At 40.5% G+C, this 24,913-nt stretch overlaps 1 protein-coding gene across 7 annotated transcripts in view; it reads right to left on the reverse strand.

Annotated features, from left to right (window-relative positions):
- HP1BP3 (heterochromatin protein 1 binding protein 3) overlaps nucleotides 1–15,907 on the reverse strand; it is a 34,495-nt gene extending 18,588 nt beyond the window's left edge. The window contains exons 1-7 of one of the 7 annotated variants that reach the window (XM_026517151.4): nucleotides 15,775–15,907; nucleotides 10,264–10,459; nucleotides 9,720–9,819; nucleotides 6,747–6,900; nucleotides 4,781–4,940; nucleotides 2,318–2,461; nucleotides 322–402 (exon numbers count right to left, since the gene is read on the reverse strand). In XM_026517151.4, coding sequence (XP_026372936.1) covers nucleotides 322–402; nucleotides 2,318–2,461; nucleotides 4,781–4,940; nucleotides 6,747–6,900; nucleotides 9,720–9,819; nucleotides 10,264–10,359 — 735 coding nt within the window. In that variant the 5' untranslated portion in view covers nucleotides 10,360–10,459; nucleotides 15,775–15,907. Of the gene's footprint in view, nucleotides 1–321; nucleotides 403–2,317; nucleotides 2,462–4,780; nucleotides 4,941–6,746; nucleotides 6,901–9,719; nucleotides 9,820–10,263; nucleotides 10,460–14,603; nucleotides 15,023–15,200; nucleotides 15,402–15,774 lie in introns of those variants that run through there. The other 6 variants (XM_026517152.4, XM_044390418.3, XM_044390420.3 and 3 more) reach the window with 6 other exon arrangements.
- Between the last annotated feature and the right edge of the window lie 9,006 nt (nucleotides 15,908–24,913).

A 24,913-nucleotide genomic window follows, 5' to 3' on the forward strand; every position in this document is an offset into this window, starting at 1 on the left:
AATATTGGGTAAAGACGTACTCATATGCCCCTTTTAGTTTAACAGATATTTCATTAAAAGTGGTATAATTCATACAGTTGCCTATAATTGAACATATGGCAGTTAAGTGCATGGGCTCTGGGGTTGGAGTGCTTGGATTTACACACTGCCTATTTTCTACTCATTAGCTGGCTGACAGCAAATCACTTACGACCTCTCTAGGCCTTAGCAGAAAAGGCTGCACTCTGCACAGTGCCTGGCACACAGTGAACACTCCGTCAATGCTGCTATTTTTTGTAGAAGAAATAGTTTTACAGTGCTCAAACTGTGGTATAGACTTACCTTTCTGTTTCTGGATTTCTGAGGTGTTTTTCTTGATTTCTGGACCACAATAAAACTCCCAGAAGCACCTTTTCCTTTTACCTAAGATAAATTAATTTTAGTTGGAATAATCAATATTTTTAAATTATTCTGGTATTAATATTTATACCTTTATACTAGTCCAAGAAAAGTACAGGGCATGGTGATACAAGAACTAATGTAAAGTCCTGTTCAACCCTTCAGAGAAAAAAGAACAATGGATAGACTGAAAGACTTGGGATTGAATCCTATTTATGGTAACCATCTAGCCATTCAATATTGGACAACCCCATAAAGCCTCTGAGGTTGTTTCCTCATCTACGAAATTTAGAAGAATGCTTTTGTGATACCAGGTTAGTCTACAAGCTTTCCACCCCCTAAAAAAGTACCATGAAAAAGGGACAACCTCTTGGGGAAAATGAGAAAACCTCTACCTTGAAAGGAAGATCATTCCTTGGCAAAAGTTTATAGATTTATAGCTCAAACTACAGCACTTCCCGGATCGCCCATTAGTGATTATTACTGTACGTGGGAAGACTTATCTAATTAATTCTTAGCCACCCCATATGGTATGTCTAAGTCTTACCACATTTCCACAGTTTACAAAGCACTTTCATAGAACTTTAAAGCTGACTGGCACTAACCTGAGTCCTCCACACCTTAGCTTTATTTGTGCTACTACGAATGCAGCAATCGAGCTGAAATGCTTTCAGCCTATAAACTGTTGTTTAAGCATCAAACTGAGGTCAGCCTATGAGGCAAGAATAGGTCATAAACTATATTTCATCAAAAACAAAAACAAAAAAAGCCCCCACGAAGCCAGCTCATAAACTGTGCTGACATACACTATGATAGAGGACAAGTCTTTGGTTCTATTTACATTGGTTAGATAATACCTTTTAATCAGGGACTGTTTTAAAGGCCATACAAATATCAGTTATACAACATTTTGAGAAAGCTGTTAACAGGTTAACTTCACAGCAGGAATCTGCTTTACTCACTGATGGGTCCCCAAGCACCTGGCACACAGGAACCATATGTATTTGTAGAATGAAGTACTTGTTGAAAGTTCCTAATCAGAATTTAAATGCCTGAGTGGCACAGAATTCTGTATTAATCAAATAGTGCAGAAAGGTATGAAAGAAAGGCAACAGGACTCTTGGAATGCAGTTAAATAGGTCCTTTGAACCATTTTTGCCACTACCATGGGATCGTGGTAATTTTTATGAATCTAAGCAATATTTTTATGTACTAAGCAAAATAACATGGACTTATGCCTGAAATCAATATTGGTTTTAGTACTAGTCTCAATTTACTCAGGCTTCTCTGATGCTCCTAACAAGCTTTAACACTGTTAAGTTAAAGTGAACTTATTTACAAATACATAACAGTAGTAAGTCTAGTCACATAACTTAGGCTTTAAAACAAACACAAGACAAGAAAAATTTTTTGCTGCTGCAATAAAATGATTCCTTAACCCCACCTCTCATCTTCAGTACTACATGATCTCAAGCATTAAGTGGCCCCCAAAGAAAATCCAATGATGGGGTACCTGGGTGGCTCAGCTGATTAAGCATCTGACTCTTGATTTCAGCTCAGGTCATGATCTCAAGCCTTGTGTAGGTCTCTGCACTCAGCCTGTAGTCTGCTTAAGATTTTCTCCCTCTCTCTCTTTGCCCATCCTTCCCCCCACCCCCAGCTCATGCATCTGTGCGTGCATAAAATTTATAAAAGTACAAGGAACACTAGAAACAAATTACACTATCATAATGCTTCTGCTCTCCAGAAGAATTAGCTTATCAAAGATAACTGGCACCCGGATTCTGAAACCTAGTCTCAAATAATAAAACTAGGTTAAGCTTAAGCATTTTATCATCATGTTAATTTACACAAGATGACACAAAAAGCCTGAATGTTATTGTGGACTTACAGTTAATACATGTTGAAATGATCTTATCCCCCAATAATTGTTTAATACCTGTTTGATGACACCTCTATTTAATTCTCTTTTCAGTGCTTGTTTAAGGAGGTAGCCCCTTCTCTCCAGCTCCAGAGAAGGGTACTTATGGATAATGTATTTTCGAATAGCAACCACTGATGCACCACTCTTCTGGAAACATGCCTAGAAAACAGATTTACCAAACCACACACATTACTTTATACTAGCTGCTTTTCATTAGACAGAGAATCTGACACATGTTTCAAAATAAATTATTTTGGAGGTGAACTTGACAAAGGATGATAAAAATGGCAGGGAAGAATGAATAGCATTTCAGGTAACTTCAGCTCATCATGGCTGTTGAGAAATACAGAAATACAGTATTTTCACAACAATAATTTTAATTTAGCTCAAGACAGGCAAAAAGTAGATACAACATGGGAACAACATTCTGTGTGTCAAGGAAGAACCTTTTTCCATTTTAATTCTATTCTGTATTTAAAAGACAGTTCTCTAGCACTAAAATGAAGAAAACAGAACGTTTTATTAGTTGTAGGACTACAGCTCTGGTTCATTTTATGGAATGAGCTTTAAGCACACCAGGACCAATGTTTCTCTGTAGGCTTTCTGTGAATGTCACCAGAGAACATAAGCAAAGACAATCTGAATAAATGGCATAAAACTGGTTTACAGATGGCAAAATCGTAGGCAGGGTTTTGGGTAACAATCAGGGCATTCGATTGTGACTTAAAATGCCCTCTTCTGTTTCCATCCAATTTATCTATATTCCATTTGATTAATGCCCATGGAAGACTTAAGTAGGTAATTAAGTCATGAAGGTGGCAAATTTTTTTCAAATGCTTTCATTTTGAAGCTCATGTGAGGAGCATCTGTTATCTACCTAATGGGTTAGTCCACCAATTTTTTGTTGCCAATGTCTATAAACTGAACGTGGCACTTATTCATTCTCACTGGATAAACACTTGGTTGAATGCTATTTTATATACTTTGACAATAAAGAAAAATTGTACCACATACAACAAAGGTGTGTTAATATGGTTCACCTACTTCAAGCAAGTATCTCTGATCTATTACAACCTATTAAAGTTTACTCCTGATCTTTTAAGAAAATACAAAGAACACTGAGCAGAAAAGAACTCTCTAATGCTAAAACAATTCCATGCTCCACCATACTGACATTGAGATGGAAGTAGACGTCAGGACTCCTGTTTATTCACGAGATGGAATCAATGGTCTGAAATCATGATTTGTTACATTGCATGGAACACACACACACACATGCACTCATTTGTACAAATATGCACAATCAGAATTAAACTATTCTTTACGCTTAATTGTACTGTTTTAATTTTCTGTTTCACTATTTTAAAAATTTTAGTCCTTCTCCAACCTCATTGTAACCCTACTCCTCAAAATATAGGCTGAGAGGTCATGAAGTGAAATCCTGGAAGAAAGGCTATACGAAGAAAAGAGATCTCACTACAGTCAAGCTATCTAGACCAAGAAAGTTTTAAGGACTTGGAAACACTCTTGAAAAAGTGCAGGGAGAGGTCTGAAGGCAAAATCTTTTCCAGTTTATGTGTCATTCTCGAATGACCACGAGGCTGCTCTTTTCTCTGTACACCACCCTTGATTACATTGGTCTTTATCCCTCTTTCCCCAATTCTGACTGAGGTCCCAGCAACAAGGTCCCTAAAATGAGGGTGTCTTGTTAATTTGCATGATGAGATGATAAGAAGAGCTGGTGAGATTATCATCTTATCATGCAAATAGCAAGGTAAAAGTAACCAGAAAAACTTAAACAAAAAAGGCAAGGTCAGATTAGAAGATAACCTTTTAAGAAAGCTACGTGAGGACCCGTAAGCTAATGGGAGTCAGTGGATTACAGCAAAGTCATACAGCTGTGCAAGGAAAATTTCTGATGATGAAGAGGGTTTCTTAGAACTCAGGTGAGAAAGCTAGCTATTACCAGTATTAGACACTCAGCTTTGAAAATGGACCTAAAGATAATGTATCTTTTTAAAATAAAAATCCTCTATGCTATTCAGTTACTCTCAGTCACAATCAGACTTCATAAGGACAAAGATGACCCTGTTCGTTTCATTCTCTGCTATATCCTTAGCAGGGTTACAGATACAGAGAAATTAGTCCTTAAATGTTTGTTGAATGAATTAACAGGTTCATCGTTCAAATAAATACTATACTTAACCAATAAACTTAGCAAAAAAAACAAAATCTAAAGTTAAAAATACTTGCTATGATAAATTTGAATTAAAAAATTAACAGTGCTCACCATGTGATTTTCTTAAAAAAAACAAAAACAAAAACAAAACATGAACTTCACAATGGCTTTCTTCTATTTAAGTATCTTTTAGGAAGCAGAGCAAGATTTCTTATGTCTGGACAGGAATATGCCATTTTCAAATAACCCAAAAATGAACAGAATAAATCTAAGATGAACTGCTTGTAATAAAAACTTGCCTTAATGGCCTCAGTTAGGATTGCATCCATCTTGGGACGTGGGGAGGAAGCCATCGGTGTTTGTTTCTGGGCCCTGGCTAGCTGGCTGGCAGAAAGGGTAGCCCAGGAAGGTATTGTTTTTTTCACCTTCTTCTCCTTTTCTTTAGACTGATCTTTCTCACTTTAAAACAAAGAACTGTTATTATGCAAAGTAAACTCTGCAGAAAGAGATATAAAGTCAGAAAGAAGAATAGACAAGGGAAGGATAAAAATTAATGTTTTATTTCCACACTAAAGTGATACAGGAAATGAGCAAATTTTCACAAAATAAAATCTTTTTAAAAAATTGGATACTATAAATGAACCAAAAAGGTGTTTTCTCTTAGGTGCAGGAGAGAGGAGTCAGATAAATTAGCACTGGTACGAAGGGCCGGCACACTAAAGAAATGAGAATTTTAAAACATATTCTAACAACTACAACAGCTGTCATCTAGCACAGCTCAGAACTCGAGCTGTGACGTTGGAAGACCTGGGTTTGGGTTTTTGCTCTCACATTTACTAGCTATATGACCTTGGCAGGTGACCTGAGTCTCAGCCTCCTCAGCTGTAAAACAGTAATATAAGGCCAAATATTTTACAAGTTTATTGCAAGAATTATGAGATTATGTTTGTAAAAACAATTTTGTGAGCCATAAAGCATTACACAAATTGTATTCTAAACAATAACAACTCTATGCACCTAAAATACAGGGTAGCTGCTAAAAAGTCCAGAGAACTGGGGCGCCTGGGTGGCACAGCGGTTAAGCGTCTACCTTCTGCTCAGGGCGTGATCCTGGCGTTATGGGATCGAGCCCCACATCAGGCTCCTCCGCTATGAGCCTGCTTCTTCCTCTCCCACTCCCCCTGCTTGTGTTCCCTCTCTCGCTGGCTGTCTCTATCTCTGTCGAATAAATAAATAAAATCTTAAAAATAAATAAATAAATAAATAAATAATAATGCTAAACTGTTAACAGGATTTCTTTTCCTTCCAAAAAAAAAAAAAAAAAGTCCAGAGAACTTAAACCTATAAAGGATCCCTGAGGACTACACCCAGAAAGTATTGTTATTACTAAGTTATTCTTTTATTTAAAAAGTAATTCCTAACAATTCTGACCAACTATGAAAAAGACAGAACGCGACCAGTTGTCCTGAAAACAAAAAAAACAAAACCAAAAACTTTAAATTAAAAAAGAATTGCTGGGGTGCCTGGGTGGCTCAGTTGGTAAGCATAGGCCTTCGGCTCAGGTCATGATCCCAGGGTCCTGGGATGGAGTCCCACACAGGGCTCCCTGCTCAGCGGGGAGCCTGCTTGTTCCTCTCCCTCTGCCCCTCCCCCTCGTGTGCGCGCGCTCTCTCTCAAATAATAAAATCTTCAAAAAATAAAAAATAAATAAAAAAGAATTGCCACCACATTGTACAGATGACCAGTAGCAAATTTCACTTTCAGATTCTCAAAGTCACCCTCCAACTGATGAATACGTCATCAAACATACACAGAGTTTTAGGGGACTTTGGCAATAGCTGTTACAGATTAATGTTTTCTAACAAAGCATATAAAAACAACTCACAGAGGCAGAGGCAGGAATAAAATGGTGAAGCGTTTCCCAGGTCAGATTTTTAGAGTCATGTTTCATTTCTTATTGAAATTATGTCAATGATTAAAATATCAGACACTCCCACAATGAATTCTAAGCACAAAAAAAAAATTCCAAAGGCAAGAGCAATGAATTTTGAGTTATTCAAACCACTATTATGATAACTACTACAAACTCTAATAGGCCATATAACTACATAACAAACCTATTTCAAACAATAATTCTAAAACGTAAATCCAAGTACACAGCAAATATCTAGCATAAACCAATGTTATAAAGCCTTAAAACAATCTGGTCTACAGTCCATTTACATAGTCTTCAATTATAAATAGCAAGAAGGCATAACTCCTTACTCCTTTTTGGTTTCCTCTGAAGACTTGTTCTCTTCCTTCTCTTCATTCTCAGGCTCTCCCTTTGGCTGCTCTGTCTCACTAGATGTAGCAGGTGGAGTTTCATTCTCTTGTTCTTCTACAGTAGAGACAGATTCCTCTGAACTTATGTCTGGTTCTAAAAAATCAGGTGAGCAGATTTGCACCAAGTAGATATATTAGAGCCCAAATCAATAAAAGGGTAAAAGTCTAATTTATTAAACAGAAAAGCCAAATGTTCCAATTGACAGATGTATTTTAAAACGAACAAATGACGATCAGTTGCAGTTTTCTTTCCTTCTTTAGGTCACTCAAATTGCCAATTCAGTGGGTTGTTTATCCAGACCATTATGTGAGAAAAGGAGATGGGCCAGGCAATTATACAGAAAGAGAAACTCATTTTACCTCAAATCAAATCTCTTGTCCACTCTCTGCAATATTAATGATGAGATTCATAATTAAGAAATCAGCTATTTCATAATTTAACAGACAAATCTTAGGTAGGGAATGAGTAACAGGAAATTAACACCTATTTTCCACGTTAAAGGACTGGGGCAAGTGCAGAAATCCAAGAGGGGGAACAGTGAGGTCTGCAGTTGCTAATCTGTTTTTTTCTCAGCATGTCTCTTTAAGCAGTTACTACAAAACACAGTACCCCAAATATGGTTAAGTAGGGACTTCAAAGAAAAGGACTCTCCAGCAGCAAAACTTAGGCAAAAAAATAAAAGTATAGGCTTGAAGAGTTTGGTCATTTAAATTATGTGAACAGGGGGCGCCTGGGTGGCACAGCGGTTAAGCGTCTGCCTTTGGCTCAGGGCGTGATCCCGGCGTTATGGGATCGAGCCCCACATCAGGCTCCTCTGCTATGAGCCTGCTTCTTCCTCTCCCACTCCCCCTGCTTGTGTTCCCTCTCTCGCTGGCTATCTCTATCTCTGTCAAATAAATAAAATCTTTAAAAAAAAAAAAAAAAAAAATTATGTGAACAAATTACTATCACGATGAAAACTTCTAAGAGAAAAAACGCCACTTCCTTCTTATATCCAAAACACATATATATAGTTCTAAAGGAATTTCTAATTTTCAACAAATTAAAATTCTAAACTATGAATTTCAGGACAGTCAACTATCATTTGTTCATTTCATCCTCGATTACGCTCTTCAACCAGAGTTGCATGTAAGTTGAAAATCCTCCCATATAGGTTTAGCCAAAATTGAGGTTTTAGAGTAAGACACACCTGGATTCAAGTTCAGTCCTTGTAACTTTCTAGGCTGCTATCTTAGGGCAAGTTCTTTGATATTTCCAAGTTTTAGTAATCTTACTTCACAGATTTATCGTGGGTATTGTATAAAATGCTTTATACGTGCCCTTGCACTATGAGCATGATTCCCATCCTCCTTTGGCCTCTCCTGCTGCTTCTAGAAGTATTTCGCAAAGTATCAAAGCTAGCACATCATTTTAACAATGGTATCTGGTGATTCAGATAACTGTAAGATGTATTTTTTTAATCACGTATGTATCTTTTACTGCCCCTCGCCCCATTGATTTAACTCCTGCGTGCGTAAGAACTTACTAGTAGTTAGTCATTATGTTTACTTATATATCGCCTTATTCTAAAAAGGATGAAAAAAACCGTTTACTGGGTTTTACTCTAACAGTAGAGCTATAAATTCAATTTCATATTTTCTTCTCAAGAATAACTGAATAGTTGATGGATTAATAAAGGTGCAGTAACTCAAAAGACACTGAGTATGCAGTATGTATAAGACACTATTTCCAATTCATTAAACTATTGTGTCTGTCTCTGTGAAATGCAGGATTTATAAAATTTAAAGTATGAGTGAAGTCCAATATTTTTATATACAAAATGCTATAATGGGAGACTACACACAGAACTTGTGAAGTGACTTCTGACCCTTTCTAAATTCCTGGTTGACTTTTCCAATACTCGAACTCTCAGCATGTATTCTGAAAACTGGTATGAGTGATTTAGTGGCTTTAGCTGACTGTTAAGCAAATGTGGCTTAAGATGGGCCATCAAGTGGCTTATCTCTGTGCTGGACAAAATAACCAATTTCACCTCACCAACACCTCTCATTTTTTCATATGCTGATTTCCTGTCTTCCAAGTGCCTTAGGCCCGTGTACCCAAGTTGGCTGTGCTATTCACCTGAGTATTTTGAAACAAAACCCAGGTTCAGCTGGAAAAAGAGTATATTCCTGCACGGAGGGATAAAGGTAACAGGGTGCACATATTTTTTATTCCTAATCTATGCTGGTCAGCAAATATTTAGTTCTAATAGCCACAACAGGGACGGCACTATGTGCTCATCCCTGGCAAACCAAAGATGAAACGCAAGGGAGAAAGGGGAAAAGGATAAGGAAAGAAAGAAAAAAGTCACAAGAAGAAAAACAAGAAAAGAAGAAGGGGTGATTAGAGATGCCATAGGGAGCACTATTACCCAGGCTGATGGTTCTGCGTTTCTGTTGATTCACTATGTTCCCAACTCTGTCTGGACAATCTTTTCTCCACCAACACCGAATACAAACCAATACTCTGATCGCCCATTTGCTACCTTACAGCCTCATGATGACTTCTGGGTGACCCCGCACTGTCCATCCTGAAGGCTCAAGTCCCCCATTCTTCCACAGCCTTCATCCCCACGACAGTATGCCCAAAAGCTACTCTTTGACAGTTCCTGTTCTCGCCAACTATTTTCTTTTTTAATTCCAAGAACATGAGATTTTTGCCTTCTAAAACTCTTTAGAGACAAGATGAAATTCTTACTTTGCTCACTTTGGTCTGGAAGTGACATATACATAAGTACCACTTCTCTCTTTCAATGTCCCCCCCAAAATAGCCATTGAAAAAAGAACCATTAAGTTCAAAGGAATTTATGGGATACTCCAAACCGGAGTAAAAACTTTTGCCATTTTAAGTTGTTTACTGCTTTACTTTACCTGGCTTTTCTTCCTCCCCTTCAGCAAGCTTGCTTTTGGGAGGAGTTTCCCGCGTAGAATTCACAGTTCGACGAATCGGCATGGTGCTATCTTCTACCTTCTAAGAAAAGAGACAGCCATAATCACACATGCATACGGAAAATTCTCTTTTCTCTTTCTCAAGGGGCCTAACTGGGTGTCAGAAGATGTAGGAGAATTCTTCAAGTCGACTCCAGGATCTGATGCAAATTACTTTCAACAAGTTTTTTTGAAGTAATAAATAGAATTTTTAAGAAGTACTTCTCAAAATATTTTATTTTATCTAGAATTTCAAATGGAAACAGGTAATTATACTTGATTCGGAATAAACTTAGAAGGTTGGAGGTTTTCTCAGGAATTTGAGGGGAAAGGGAAGATGAAAAGAATTTTGTATGTTTGATTTTTTTAGATTCACAACCCAGAACTCCCTAAAGTAAGGAAAGGAACATGTACCAAGAAGGACCCAGCAGGGCCTGAAGTCAGGGACTGATCCAAGAGTGAGCTTCAAGAATGTGTCAGCCCCTACCTCACCTAACTTGTCCGCGTGGATCAGCTGAGCTCCTACTATAAGTGGGAGTGCCTTAGGATGGACGAGTTCACCTTGAGACGTATCAGTCGCCATTTAAAATAATTTCTAGGCCCGAGTACAGGTTACACTCTGAAGCCTCTGCTGTTAACCACAAGGATTTTTCCTAATGGTTTCAGTGTGGTGAAGAGTCAACCTAAAGCACAGAAAAGACCTGGTGTGAAGATTAACAGAAACAAAACTAAACTAAATGTCTAAATTTAATACACATCCAAAGGGGGAAAAATTAACTATAAAACTTATAGTTAAGTGACAGATGACTTGATCAGTTATCATTCAGAAAGATAAAATCAACCATCAAAATACAGACTACGTAAAGCAGCCACTAAGACAAACGCACGCACAAGCCACAGCAGCTGTTGCACCTTCCACATGAACAAAGGCAACGAGGACAAGATAGCTCCTAAGGAGCCTAACCCCATTCCCCTCTGGCTACCATCAGGAATTTAGAAAGGACAGAATACGCAGACTGAGGAACAATTTAGTCAAATGTTTACTCAATTACTGAAGAGAGAAGGCTTTTGTTGTTAACTGTTCTCAAACGGATCAGGAAAATTATCTGCAACCTTGACTTCATCTCCATTAGATAAGAAATCCAAGGGCAAAAATCCTGCTGAAGAATGTGATACTCTAAGAGCCTCCAGACCTAGAGAAGCAAATTTAGACCATCACCTAGGAGAACAGAAGTATGCTTCCAAGACCTTATTTGTTATTTTTAAAGTAGGAAAAACTAGCACAGAAGAAAGAACACAATTAAACATTCAAAGATAAAACCCACGTAGTCACTCAAATTTACCTGATCATTAATACTCTCTGCCCTCAAAAAACAAAAAAACAAAAACCCTCAAAAAACAAAAAAACAAAAACAACAACAACAACAACAAAAACCCTCTTCTGGGACTCAATGACATTTTAAAATAAAAATCTCTCCAAAATATAAGAAAATGATCATTTGTTTAGACCTTTGTGCTAATGAACATTAACAAAGAGCTGGAGAACAGCAGACTAGTCATTCAACCTCTACTTTAAGCTCTGACCCTGCTTAGGAATTCAAGAACTTTCAATTTGTCAGAAAATAGACCCAAGCTACAACAACTAGGATAAATCCAAAAAACCCACAGAGAATGCTTTCACATTTACAGGGAAAATCTTTTTTTTTTTTTTTTAAAGATTTTATTTATTTATTTGACAGACAGACAGCCAGCGAGAGAGGGAACACAAGTAGGGGGAGTGGGAGAAGAAGAAGCAGGCTCCCAGCGGAGGAGCCTGATGTGGGGCTCGATCCCAGAACGCCGGGATCACGCCCTGAGCCGAAGGCAGACACTTAACTGCTGTGCCACCCAGGCGCCCCTACAGGGAAAATCTTTTTATGGGAACCCCAAGAGCAATGCCAGACTTGGGAACTGTCAATCAGCTGCAAGCAAAGGCAACTGAAAGAATTCATGATGCTCTAAAACTTATCAAGAGAAATTAGTAATATTCATGAATATTTTTAAAATTATCAACTGTTATAAAAACTAGAGTGTTCATATAGCAATTCACTTCAAAGAATTATAAAATACAGAAATAAAAATAATTGTTTTTGATCTGTGAAAAGAGGGCCACATTGGGCTTAAGAACACTATTTAGGCCTCTGAAACCTACAAGTCTATCTTGGAATAATCTGAATACAAAAACCTTCTCATTAATGCAACTAGCACTTACACAGGAATATATTTTCTTGAACAATTAAAAAAAAACACTAAGCAAATCTGCTGTTTTCACATGTGAACCCTATAGAGAAGTACACCACCACAATCAGGTTATTCTTGGTAAAGTGATATGGCTAATGATTCATCTTTCTTAACCCATGATAACACTAGCTACGTTGAAAATGCTACTGTGAAGTCAACAAAACCTTCAGGAGTCTTTGTTCATAGGATATCTTGAAAAAAACATTTTCCCTGTAAACACAATACTGAAAAAAGTATCAAAACCTTTCCAGTCTAATATAGTCACTAATTACTCAAAACTAAAATGAGTTAAAAGGGGAGGGGGCACACAAAGGAAGCTACTATTCACGCCAATGTGATGAAACTAAAGTCAGGCCAATAAGGACATGGTCCATAAAGACAACAGACATCATTAACTCAAGGACAAGAATGACAGTTTAAATTAGGCCAGATAAGAAGTAGGCCCAGGATAGAATTAAAAAAAAAAAAAAAAAAAAAAAAAAAAGTTGGTTGGCCAATCTTCCTGGCTGCATCCACCAAAAATACCAATCCTGACATTCTCCTGCTTAAAACCTCCCAATTACCATTCCCCTATTTTACTAATCTCCCCTCCTACTACTCTACCCATCAGTCAGTCTACTCTCTTGACTCCACACACAAAGACCTTCTTTTGGCGCTGGCACTGTGCTCTGCTCATCCCTGACTCAGGGTGTTTGCACTTGCTGTTCTCTTAAACTAGAACACTCTTTTCCTAGACACTTCCATCAGGTTTCTGCTCAATGTCACACCCCTCAGAAAGGCCTCCCATCCTTCTCATTCTTTGGGTTTCTTTAGCATTTAATACCAACTGAAACTCAAAATATGTGTTTATTATGTATCTCTCTCAAATGCACTATAAGCACTACAAGGGCTAGGACCTTTAATTCACACTGTATCTGCATCACCTATAACCGTGTCCAACACATAATGTGTTGGACAAATCTGGGGGATTAAAGTTAAATGAACAATGCCATCTAATTAAGTACTTATTACTATATTTAGTGTATGTGAAGAACACTTAAAAAATGAAACTCAAAGTTATTTGGGATAAATATTAAGAAAGGTTTGCCTCAGAGGCACCAGACTGGTTCAGCCCGTAGAGAGTGCAACTCTTGATCTCAGGGTCGTGGGCTCCCACCCCACATTGGGCATAGGGTTTACTTTAAAATAAAAATGTTTGCCTCAGCTCTGAATTTCCTTGGTAAGGGTCATGGAACTTAAAAGCTTCAGTCTGTAATACTTTCTTTTTAATAGGTTGGCTAATGAGTTAATTAATATGTTGAATGCTTGTTACAGAGCTAACAAACCTATATGGATGGTTAACACACTGTCTTATCATCAACATGTACCTATTAATTTAACTTTTTGCTGCTGCACTTTTGAATCACACTTTTAGGCTACCATGCTTATTCCCCAGCAGAGCTCTTATCTAGCTGGTTCACTGCTGCATACTTGGTGCCTAAGAACACACAAGGCATAGAATAGGTGCTCAACAAATATTTGTTAAATGAAAGGATGATGAACAGATGAAAAAGTTAGGTTCTTGGCCAAGACCAATCTGAGTTTACCTGTGGTTTACGTGGTCTTCCTGTGGTCTCCAATCTGGTTTTTTTTTTTAAATGTTAGATTAACTATAAAAAGAGTTGGCTTTGTAAAAGGAAATTCTAAATTGTTTTTAATTTAATGCAAGCAATAAAAAAAGTGATAAAGTCTAGAATTTCAGAGTTTTTATTTTTCTCTACATTATGAGAAAGCAAAAATCAGTAGGAGCTCGAAGATATGCATTTTAGGGAACGTAATATTATTTCATATTTTACCATAAAATGTGTGCAATAGGTTATAAATTACAAAATCATTAGCTATATGCACAGAATATATCAAACTGCAACCTCAAGTCTTCCACTGTATACAGACTTAATACTAATGTCACAAAAAGCATGCCAGTAATTTGCTGGCAACTTCCCCTCCCACTTTTACACTTGAACAAATCAGTATGTACCTAATTTAGAGTCTACCTTGGGCACAGATGGTATGTATGGACACTACATGGCCCCCCTTGAAAGACAATGACAACCTAACTGCCTAAACAGTCACGATTTTCATCTATCTATGAACAGTTCAGGATACTTGCTCCAACTTTTCGCTCCAAATCGTCCAAGTCAGTTTAAAAACTCAGCTAAACCAAACACAAAACAAAAAACAAAACAACAACAAAAAAACCCTTTAAAATGTTACTTCTACTTTGAAACATATTAAACTGACCTTTTCAGAAGAGCAATAAAAACTTTAAAAGAGCTCGGAGAAGTTTTATGCCCATGCCAGATAAAACAAAATCAAAGTATCTTAGAAATAAAACCAGTCACGTCTAATTTCACTCTAAGACACGAGAGCTGCCCATCAAGTCCCAGGCGAATTCCTAGACGTATCTCTAACTGGATTCTCACTTTTCAGTGTAAGGAAAAGTCAGGAAGCATAATAAACAACAAAGAGAATTTAGAATTTGTACACTGAAGGGGCAATCAAGTTCACCTTGTCCAGTCCTCCGTGCAGGAGAGAATACTCCCCCCAAAACGTTAAGTGACCCGTTCTCGGTCACAGACAGTGGCCAATTCGGTATCAAATCTCAGATCTGAGGCTCTCACTTCAGCACTCCTGCCTCCACCTCTTGACAAACGCTCATATTCACGAGTTCGACTTTTTAAATTAAAACCACACCTTCTCAGGTGCGGTGAGTAACAAGCTCTGGGCCTGCCAGACGGGAAAACGAAAGCTCAAGCCCGCATCGCAGGAGCAGCAGCAGCAGCTCGGACACGCCAGCCCAGACCGCTGAGAGACAGGGGGAACATAGCAGCCGAGACAAAGAGGCAGGGAGCGGTCGGTGCGGGGCGCGAGCAGAGGCGGGGGAGCGCGGGGCCAAGAGGAAGACAGCGCGGCAGATGACGAGAGGGCTCAGCGGCGGCGGACACCGAGGAGCTGCGGCGCGGGCTCCGCGCGGCCGGCGGCTCGGGGCGCGGGTCTCGCGTTCGGGGATGCACGAGGCCGAGGCCGACGCCACGACCCCGGCAGCGGTCGCCCGCGCGACACAAGAAGCGGCGGATCGCGAGCACTAGCGCTCCCCGCACTCACCACTGGGAGCTCCGTAATGGCGGCGGCGGGGGCGGAGAAGCCGGGGGGCGGGCCCGCCGCAGCCAGTCACCGCCGCCGGCATCTTTCGAACCCGCTCCGAAAACCTCTGAGGGAGTGGGGCGGGAGGGGGAGGGGAAGGCGGAGGGGGAGGGGAGGGCGGGGGCGGCGGCGGGGTCCGTCGCAACCTCGGGAGCATGCGCAAGACCTCAGCCAATCGGAGCGCAGCGGGAGGACGCTGGAGCAGGCGCGCTGAGACGCAGGGCCCTGGACCAGGGAAAGGCCACCCCCACCTCCCCCAAAGTCCAAACAAAACAAGGGCGGGAGCGCGCGCGCCAGAGGGCCCCGGAGGAGGCGTCAACGAGAGGGGCAGGGGGCTAGGTCGCAGGGGAGAGGGGAGGGAGGGCGGAGCGGCAGGGAGAGGAAGACAAAAGGCACCACCTCCGGGGACCCAAGCGCCCCGCCCCCTCCACTCTGGGAGCGGCGTCGGCGCCCCGGGCCAGCGGCCTCGGCCACTGGCCTTCGGGGTCCAGCGAGCCCGCGCCCACTCCCCGCCCGCCTGTTCGTCCTGCGTTACCTCTGCGCTCCCCCCTTCCTGGCGCCCGCGTTCTGTACGGCCTCTCGGCGCCGCTCCCGCTGCCGCTTGTCGTCTCCGCCGCCGCTGTCCTCCAGGCCCAGCCGCCGAGCTCTGCCGCCCCGCCCCCCTGCCCGCGGCCCCGCGCGCGCGCGCGCGCGCGCACCCGCACTCCCGCACCGGCCCCGCCCCCGCGCGCGCCCGCGCCCCCAGCCCGCGGGAGCCGAGGGAACGCGCGCGACTTGCCTCCCCGGCCGGGTGTGCGAGGACGCGAGAGGGCGCTCCGGGACGGGAGGACGTCCGGGAGGGGGCCCTGCATCCGCCCACGCTTCCCCCGGGCACTGCCAGGTGATGCCCGTTAGCTTGGGTGCAGTTTCGTTTTCCTCGGAGGAGCGCTCGTTTCACTCCCTTCCCTTTCGCTACCCTCTAGTTCGGTCCCTGGTCTTAACCGGGTCTCTGCTTTGGAGAACCGTCTGCCTTTAGAGGGGCTGGCATCTCCTGCTTCTCAATTTAGCCACAGCACAAGAACAAACTGCCTTTCTTTGATGACCGTGGAAGAATTGAACAACCAGATAGCGGTAAATTCGGTACTTCACATTCGTTCCTAAGTATCCGACAGTACAGAGCAGAGAAGTGACTCAGGAAAAGAACCGGAAAAGTTGCTTTTCTAATCTATGAAAGGATCTTCTTCTTTGGCCTCCTAATCTGCATACGCAAGAAGGGTTCTCAAAAAGTAAACCCTGGCACCAGGAAAGAGGGAATTACTTTTGAATTGTCATATTACTTTGGTATCAGCGGACTTAGGCAATGTACATACTGTTGAAAAATATAACTTTTCAAAGCCAAGGTTTAGTAGGTGTTTCATGGTGGGATAGGTAGTGCCAGTAATGAATATAGGGAAATGATAAACACTAGAATTACCCCGAGGCTCGCAGCAATGTGGCCAATACTCAAATGCATGTTCTAATCATTCTAAAGATTTATTATGAAACCATTTAAGTACTTGCTAGCCCAGTCCTTAGGCTGTATAATTAGCATTTTAACTATCTCACCAGCTTTCCCAGTCATAACCATCCACTCACTCCATCAGTTGCAAAATGAGCTGTATAAAATTTAACAACCACCACCCAAAACTACTCACTGATGGCATTACCAATGCTCTGGCACTCTGTCGTCATATTCAACCTGTTCATAAGGGGTTTCAGTCATTTTGTGCCATTTCTTTGTCCTGCTCAATTCCTTTGTTCTTTATCAACCTTTCTGTCCTTTGTAACCCTGTTTCCGGACTCTATTTCATTTTTATGTATTCATATACTTAAAACATCTTACCTTTGTTCTTTTCATCTAAAATGTCTTTAGCCCCATCTTATGCAAGAAGCTGACCTAGTTAAGAGCAAACTAGATTTCTCCTCCACAGACTTTTGCTTAACACACACACACACACCCCTTTATTCTATTGTTTACAACATGTATACCCAAGAAGGGAAAACCTTTAAATTCTTCCTCAAGGGTGCACACGCAAACCATGCACTAAGGCTACACTTGCTGAAGTCCAAAGTTTTAAGTTTTCTACTTACAAAGGGATTTTAAATTTTTTTACTGTACATATATATTGGTTGAGGCATTTTACGCCTGCTAAATGTAACCTCCTGGCTGGTTTTGATTTTTACACTTAGCTCCATCTGAGTTAAGACTCCATGGGGGTATGGTCTTATAGCTTATCTCACTTGGCTTTCTTTGAGCTATACTGTAAAAATATTATTCAGTTGTATTTGTCAAAGAGTTACACGATGAATTTTGTACTAATTAGTTAAGCTTTTACGGCTGTTTGGTTTGAGCTGGAAGGAGCACACACCTTGGCAAGTTTAGGAGCAGGTGAGCTCTTACGGAGTGTAGGGAGATTACCGTCAGAGCCTTGGAAGACCCCTGTGCTCACAGAGCTCTCTTAAACTGGTATTAGAGCGCTTGAAGTTCCCACATTCAGAAATTCATTACTTTGGTTTAAGCTTCACTCTCTTCTATAGCACTTTTAAAGTGCTAATGCCAAGGAGAGCTAACATACAAGTCTCGCAGATCATTGAGAATTCATTGTTTTTCCACCTCTAAACTTGATACTCTAAAGCCTTCTCTTTCACAGTCAGGGATCAGAAGAGTAAGAATTCTGGGTGTCTGATTAGAAGAGGAACTTCTAGCAGACAGAAGTAGTAAACATGCTGTTGTCTGTGATGACTTAATTCTGCCCAGGAACACCTGGGATACAGGAATGACTTGAAATCCCAGAAACACGAGGAAATGTAGGGTATTGTGAACTAGAAAAGCAAGTGTTAAGAATTCCCCACAATGCAACTGCATCATCTCTAGTTTTCAACAAACACCCACTTTTTCAGAAGCCAATTCCCTGTTGAAACTTTTAGCATACAGCAAGACTTGCAGATGGCCTGTTGTCAGTGCAATAATAGTTTTTCACTGTCCCCCAAATTTAAAGCTAAGGGATACTTAAGTCTGTTAGGCTAAAACGTCTTCTTTTGCATAGAAAAGCAAAACATGTGGCTTTAGAGATTTGGGCATAAGGACAGGGGAAGTTGAAACAATTGCAGATTCCAGAAGTGTTCCAGAGCAGAGCTATGTATTGCAGTCATGGGGCTGAACATTGAGTTTCGTCTACCTATTTTACACATATTCCACCTCATGTTAATAAGGAGAGACTTGAGGAATAATTCTTTATTGCCTGGTGGCGAGAGGTTTCTGTTCCTAGCAAGGCTGATCTTTATTATCCCCACAAATCAAGGCTGAGGGACTCCAATTTCATGCAGAAGTAACCAACAGCTAGGACAAGGCTTGGATCCCTTAAGAATGTATGGTCCTGGCAGGGTTGGGAGTCACTTGACATTTCTGGTTTCCAGCCAGAAAGACTGGCCGTGACTCTCAATTTGGTTGCAGCTTGGAAAGAGATGGCAAGAGAATTAACGATTTGCACTATTGGGCAAAAAAAAAAGGAGATGAAAAGACATTATTCCTCCAATTCCCCCGCCATGGTTTTCTTATTGTTTCTGGTTACCTGAGGCCACTACCCTGGTTTAGAGACAAACAATTACCCTGGGTCCTTCTCTACCAATGTTGCACTTTCCCCTACTTACTGGTGGCAATAATTTTATTCAGCCCAGCAGTCATCGAACTATGAAACTTTTTTCTAAACTATAAACTATTTTCTAAACTATAAACTATTTCTAAACTATTCTGGATCTGAAAGATATCTGGTCCCAATAGTTTTGGATAAAAGATCACGAACCAGTTATACAAAAAACCAAATAGGTTTACAAAATAACACCCTCACATGTTCTATTCTAGCTATTTTTTTTTTTTTAACGCTGGTTGCCAATGATTAATTTAGTCATTCAGTTTGACAACCTCCGCCCTGTATGTCATTTGCCCTTTGGAGTCAACATTTCTAGGTACTTGAGGGGGTCTGAAGAATGTTAGTGTCAAGAGTTTACCATTATTTTGAGGATAAGGGTTTTAAATAACAGTTGTCCTTTAGTTTGAAGTATCTGACATATTGGATGGAGTTACAGTTCAGTCCTCAAGGCAACAAAAACATTTGGGTATGTTATTACAGGTATCCTTCAGTGGGGAATAGAATCTAGAACCAGGGTAAGTAAGGTACTTAGTCCTACCATCTCTAAGGAAAACAGGATTTACTTTCAAGCTTGTTTTCATGTCAGGTTGCGGAAACCGTATGTGTTGAACTGTCTTTTCCCCTTTCCAACACCAGAGGCAAGACAACTGCACTTGAACAGACTAAAGACTCTATTTGCCAGATTTACTAAAAAGCAAAACATACCCAGTTTTGTTTTGACTGTATAATCTGAAGACAACCATACTACTCTTCTCCCTCCACTCCTACTTTGTTGCTTTAACTTATTTGGAGTAAGAGGACTGCAAGGCAACCAGACCTGTGGTAGTGGCCAGAGATTGCTATGGGTCAGATCAGTGACACCCAGGGTAACCAACTATTCTGGTTCACCTAATAGGGGGAGGTTGACCGTTAGTGGGAGGCAGGACTTTGTTTTTAAACCAGAGAAGTCACAGCAAAATGGACTGTTATCGTAAGACATCGCTCCTTTGTGGTTATGAGGTAGTTTGAGAAACTTTCTTTAGATGGGAAGATTTTTTATTCAGTAAAAGCCAGGAATTTATGTTTTCTAAGATTTATTTTTTGGGGGGAGGGGCAGAGAAGAAAGAAACCCAAGCAGACTCTGCACTGAGTGTGAATCCAACACAAATTTTGATCTCACGACCCTGAGATCAAGACCTAAGCTGAAACCAAGATTCAGACACCCAACCAACTGCGCCACCCAGGCGCCCCTGAAACCCAGTAATTTAAAGGAAAACGTGAGTCAAAACAGTATTTTAAAAGCTTCAGAATTATGAAATTGGGTCCATTTGTTTAAAAAAAAGTTCTGAAAAGATGGTGATGGAAAGGATCCTTTCCTTTTATAAAAAAAGTGAAACTGCATGGTGATAAGGGAATGGAATCTTTTCAAAAAGGGAAAACCAGAGAATACTGGCTTTGAGTATTATTTATTTTTTAAGGATTTTATTTATTTGAGAGAGAGAGACAGAGAAAGGCAGAGGGGGAGAGAGACAAGCAGAGTCCATGCTGGGCATGGAGCCTGAAACGGGGCTTGATCCCACGACCCTAAGACCATGACCTGAGCCAAAACAAAGAGTCAGACACTTAACCGACTGAGGCACCCAGGCACCCCTGGCTTTGAGTATTCTTAAAACACTTGCAGCAGGGCTGTAGAAGTTTCAACCCAAAGTTCAGACAGAGTGGCATAATCTTGAGAACCATACATATCAAGACTCAAGATTATTAGTTCAAGTTTTAAAACTGATTTATCAGTAATGCCCCTGTCTCTTTCCAACAGATAATACATTTTGACCAAAAAGACCCTATATGATGATGTTTAAATTTAACATAACTTTTGTGGTTCTGCTTTATATTCTTAGTTGGGTCTATGATACTTAAACAAAAAACCTAGAATACATGTCTAATCAACTGGCAAACTTATTTGGTATAGTTGTCTCTGTATCCGAAGTAGACAGCATCTCCGACAGCAGGAACAAGGCCAGAGTGGGATGTTGCAAGATAAGCATTTTTAAGAGTTTATTGTGGTTTTGTAGCAAAAACTAGTCAAATTTTTCTTTCATTCTAGGTAGGGCAATGTGTAACTTGTAGAGGCCACTAACCATTAGTCCTTGTTGCAATGACTTATGAAATCCTAGGAAAGGAGGAAGCTAAAAACTTCTACCCCTCGGGTTTGTTAGCAAAGGATAAGCCTGAGACTTCATAGCGTATGCTAAGGAAAACAAGACAATGAAAAAATCTGAGCTGTACGGGGAGTATTAAAGAAATGTGGATAGGCAAACCATGATCTCCTATGGTTCTGAACATAGTATAGTTTAATTGTATGTGACTGAATACGACGGAGGTTGTAGAATGTGGTAGAAAAGTAACACTGGACACAGGTAGGGTGTGCCCTAGGTATTCCACGCAGAATGCTGAGTGCCTGATCTGATCTTTTGTTAATATACTCAACAACCCTATGAGGTAGATGGAGTTATCCTTATTTTACAGATGAATAAACCGAGGTTTAAACAACTCAAGCAAAGTTATAGTAAAGCCCCTGTTCTTCCAATTCCAATTCTTCAAAGTATATCCACACTTTTTCCCCAGTGTGGATTAAGACTTCTGGTGGAGAGCAAGCATATTTTTGGAAATAAGTGCCTCCTAGAAAACCAAGTGCAAATCTCAACTCTGACACTTGCCAGGTACCTGACTTCTGTGACACTTAGTTTCCTACCTATGGAAAAGCAGCAGTACCACCTCATAGAGGTCATAGGGCTGGTGAGATAGAGGAAACCCTGGAATGCATAACAAGCCACAGCTCACCAAGTGTTTTGACATATATTGGCTCATTGATACTGTGATGTAAGAAGGGCTTATTGTTTTTGTGTTCTGGATGAGCAAACAAAAGCCTGAATGAGTGCTTGTTTTTAGTTAGCTTTTGGTGAAGAGCTTTATAAACCGTGGCAGGGATGTGCAGTACTTCAAGGCTGTGGTTCTCAAACTTCAGGGTTCCTAAGAATCAGCTGAAGAGTTTAAGTTTCTTGGGCTCCTTCCACTCATTCAGTTTTGGTTTAGTAGGGTGGGATCCATGAATCTGCATTTCTTTTTTTATTTAAGCAATCTCAACACCCAATGTAGAGCTTTAACTCATAACCCTGAGATCAAGAATCACATGCTCCTCTGACTGAGCCAGCCAAGTGCCCCTAAATCTGCATTTCTAATGAGCTCACAAGTGATACTGATGCTGCTGGTCTATGGCCCACACTTTGCATGACTCTCATCTTAGATACAAAGGTAACTGCTCACTCCAAAGAGCCTTAAGTTATTCCAGTCCACTGTGTGGCTCAATTTGGGGACTGGAAAGTACTGCCATTCCTTTTGCTGAGAACTTATTAAAAAAAAAAAAAAAAAAAAAAAAAAGCAAAAACGACCAAGGTTGGTCTCTATTGAATTCTACTAAATTAAGAGTGTAAGGCAAGTTTCAGAAAGTTCTTTTCACCCATTTGTCCAGAAGGGATTTGTCTGGATTAATTCGTGATGTGCATGTTTTAAATTCCATTTTTGCATCTGAAAGTGAACTCTCACCATACTGTGCCACTCTTTCTTCATTTCTCAAATATCCCATGCATCCCCCTACTACAGAGCCTTTGCACTCATGATCCCTTCTACTTGACCACCCCTTTAACTATTTTTCTGTTTAAAATTCTCTTCTTGCAGGAAGCATTTCTGAATCCTTGTTTACAGCGGGTACTCATTATATGCACTCTTAGCACTGTTTTCAAAATGTGCCATTTATATTTGTGTGTCCTAACACCCTGCAGTTAAAAATATCTTTAAAATATTTGAAAATATATATTGTCTAAGCTGCTAGGCAAACCAGGTAAACCATTCCGCAGTGGTCTCAATCCTGCCTCATATTAGGATCACCTAGGGAACTTAAAAAATGATGCCCAGGTCTTATCATTAGAGATTCTGAAATAACTGGTGTGGGGTGGTGTCCCAGGATTCGTATTTTTAAAAACTTAAAAAAAAAGATTTTATTTAAGAGAGAGAGAGCGCATGCACACACATGCAAGTGAGAGGAGAGGGAGAAGCAGGCTCCCCGAGAGCAGGGAGCCCAGTGCAGGGCTCAGTCCCAGGACCCTGGGATCATGACCTGAGTGAGCTGAAGGCAGATGCTTAATGGACTGAGCCACCCAGGTGCCCCTGTATTTTTAAAAACTTTTCAAGTGAATCTAACATGCAGCAATGATGAGCACCATTATTCTATGTTCTAGGAAGCAGTTAAGGCAGGACAGCTATTTGAGCTTGGGCAAAGATCGTTTCCTAGGACCTCAGGCCAGAAGATCTATATTTATCAAGTCAGAAGAGTCAGAAAGGAAATCAGTGGTAGTACAATTCACCTGCTAGATGGTGATTTGTTTAGAGAACCTTGATATTCTTAACTTCTTTGAAAAGTTTAATATCCTGTTATCATCAAGACTTTGTTAAGCTTGGTCAGCAGTTATTTTGGATGTGCTCATACGATTGGTGTGAGTGAACCCGTTCTAGGGAGGACAGGGAAGCCCATGAGTGAATGGTGAAGTGACCAGGAAAGAGCATCAGCATTAGACCACAGATCTCCCAACCCCAGTCAGGATCTCTTTGCCACTACAGCATACTTCTTCCTGTAGAAACTCCTGATATCCACCTGGTAACATTTCTTTTCCCCAGGTGGTTCTTCTGATGGCCCAATTTAACACTTTTATGTCTCCTAATAAATGCATTTAAGATTTACACTTACTTCAAAATCCTATTTTAGGGGTGTCTGGGTCAATCAAGCATCCGACTCTTAATTTCGGCTCAGGTCAAGATCTCAGGGTCCTGAGATCCAGCTCCCTGCTGAGTGTGGAGTCTGCTTGAGATTCTCATTCTCCCCCCCCCCAACTCCACCCATGGTCTCTCTCTAATAAAATATTTTTTAGGGCTTTATTTTTTTAAGATTTTATTTATTTGAGAGAGAGAATAAGAGAGGGAGAGAGCATGTGAGGGTCAGAGGGAGAAGCAGAGCTTCTCCCTGCTGAGCAGGGAGCCAGATGAGGGACTCGATCCTGGGACTCCAGGATCATGACCTGAGCCGAAGGCAGTCACCTTACTAACTGAACCACCCAGGCGCCCCTCAAATAAATTCTTAAAACAACAACAACAACAACAAAAACCCCCCACCAAGCTATTTTAGCTGCGGCATCATACAAGTTTTGATATGCAGTAGTTAAATTGTCAGTTAACTTCTGGTTATCTAACAATTTCCATTATTATTTAACTAGTCACCCAGGTGACATTTTAATACTGCATTGTTATGGTCCCTTGGTAAACTGAATATTGCTAGGTAGCTAATTGGGAAAGAAAATAAAGGGATAATTCCAATCTTTTTTCTTGTTACATAGAATGAGGAAAAGAATGATTGGAATATCTACACAGTTGAGTCTTTTGGAAACCAGAGTTATATAAAAAATTAAGCAATATTTTCTAAAAGTCATAGTGTTACTGTGAAAGTGGCTTACTCACCTGGCAAGATCTTATCTTCAGTAAAAAATGGAATTTAAAATGCTGGCAGACCTAGATGCAGACACACCCCAGTAGTAATGAGCTCACCCAGTGGCCAGATCTTGGTGTCTAAATAATATTTTTCTAAAGGAAAGCAAGGCTCCTTGAAGAAATGGCTGATCCTAAGGTTAGGGCAAGGAAAATACAAGATATGCCTGTAGTATCTTATAATGTCACAAGTGCTCTAAAATCAGAAGTCTGAGGGAATGTAAAAGGGATACGTGAACTAACTTGAAAGAGCTCCCAAGGCCAAAGCTGGTAATCTGGGCAACGAAATCATGTTCTATTGGGTTACAACGCAAAGTATAAAATAAACATACATGATCTGTAGTGATTTATTTATTTACACACACACACAACCGAATAAAGAAATGATAGAGGAGACAAATCTTCCTTGCATGAGGATTCCAAATAATTTTAGAT

The sequence above is a fragment of the Ursus arctos genome, unplaced genomic scaffold, assembly GCF_023065955.2.
Source record: "Ursus arctos isolate Adak ecotype North America unplaced genomic scaffold, UrsArc2.0 scaffold_32, whole genome shotgun sequence".
Classification (NCBI taxonomy): domain Eukaryota; kingdom Metazoa; phylum Chordata; class Mammalia; order Carnivora; family Ursidae; genus Ursus; species Ursus arctos.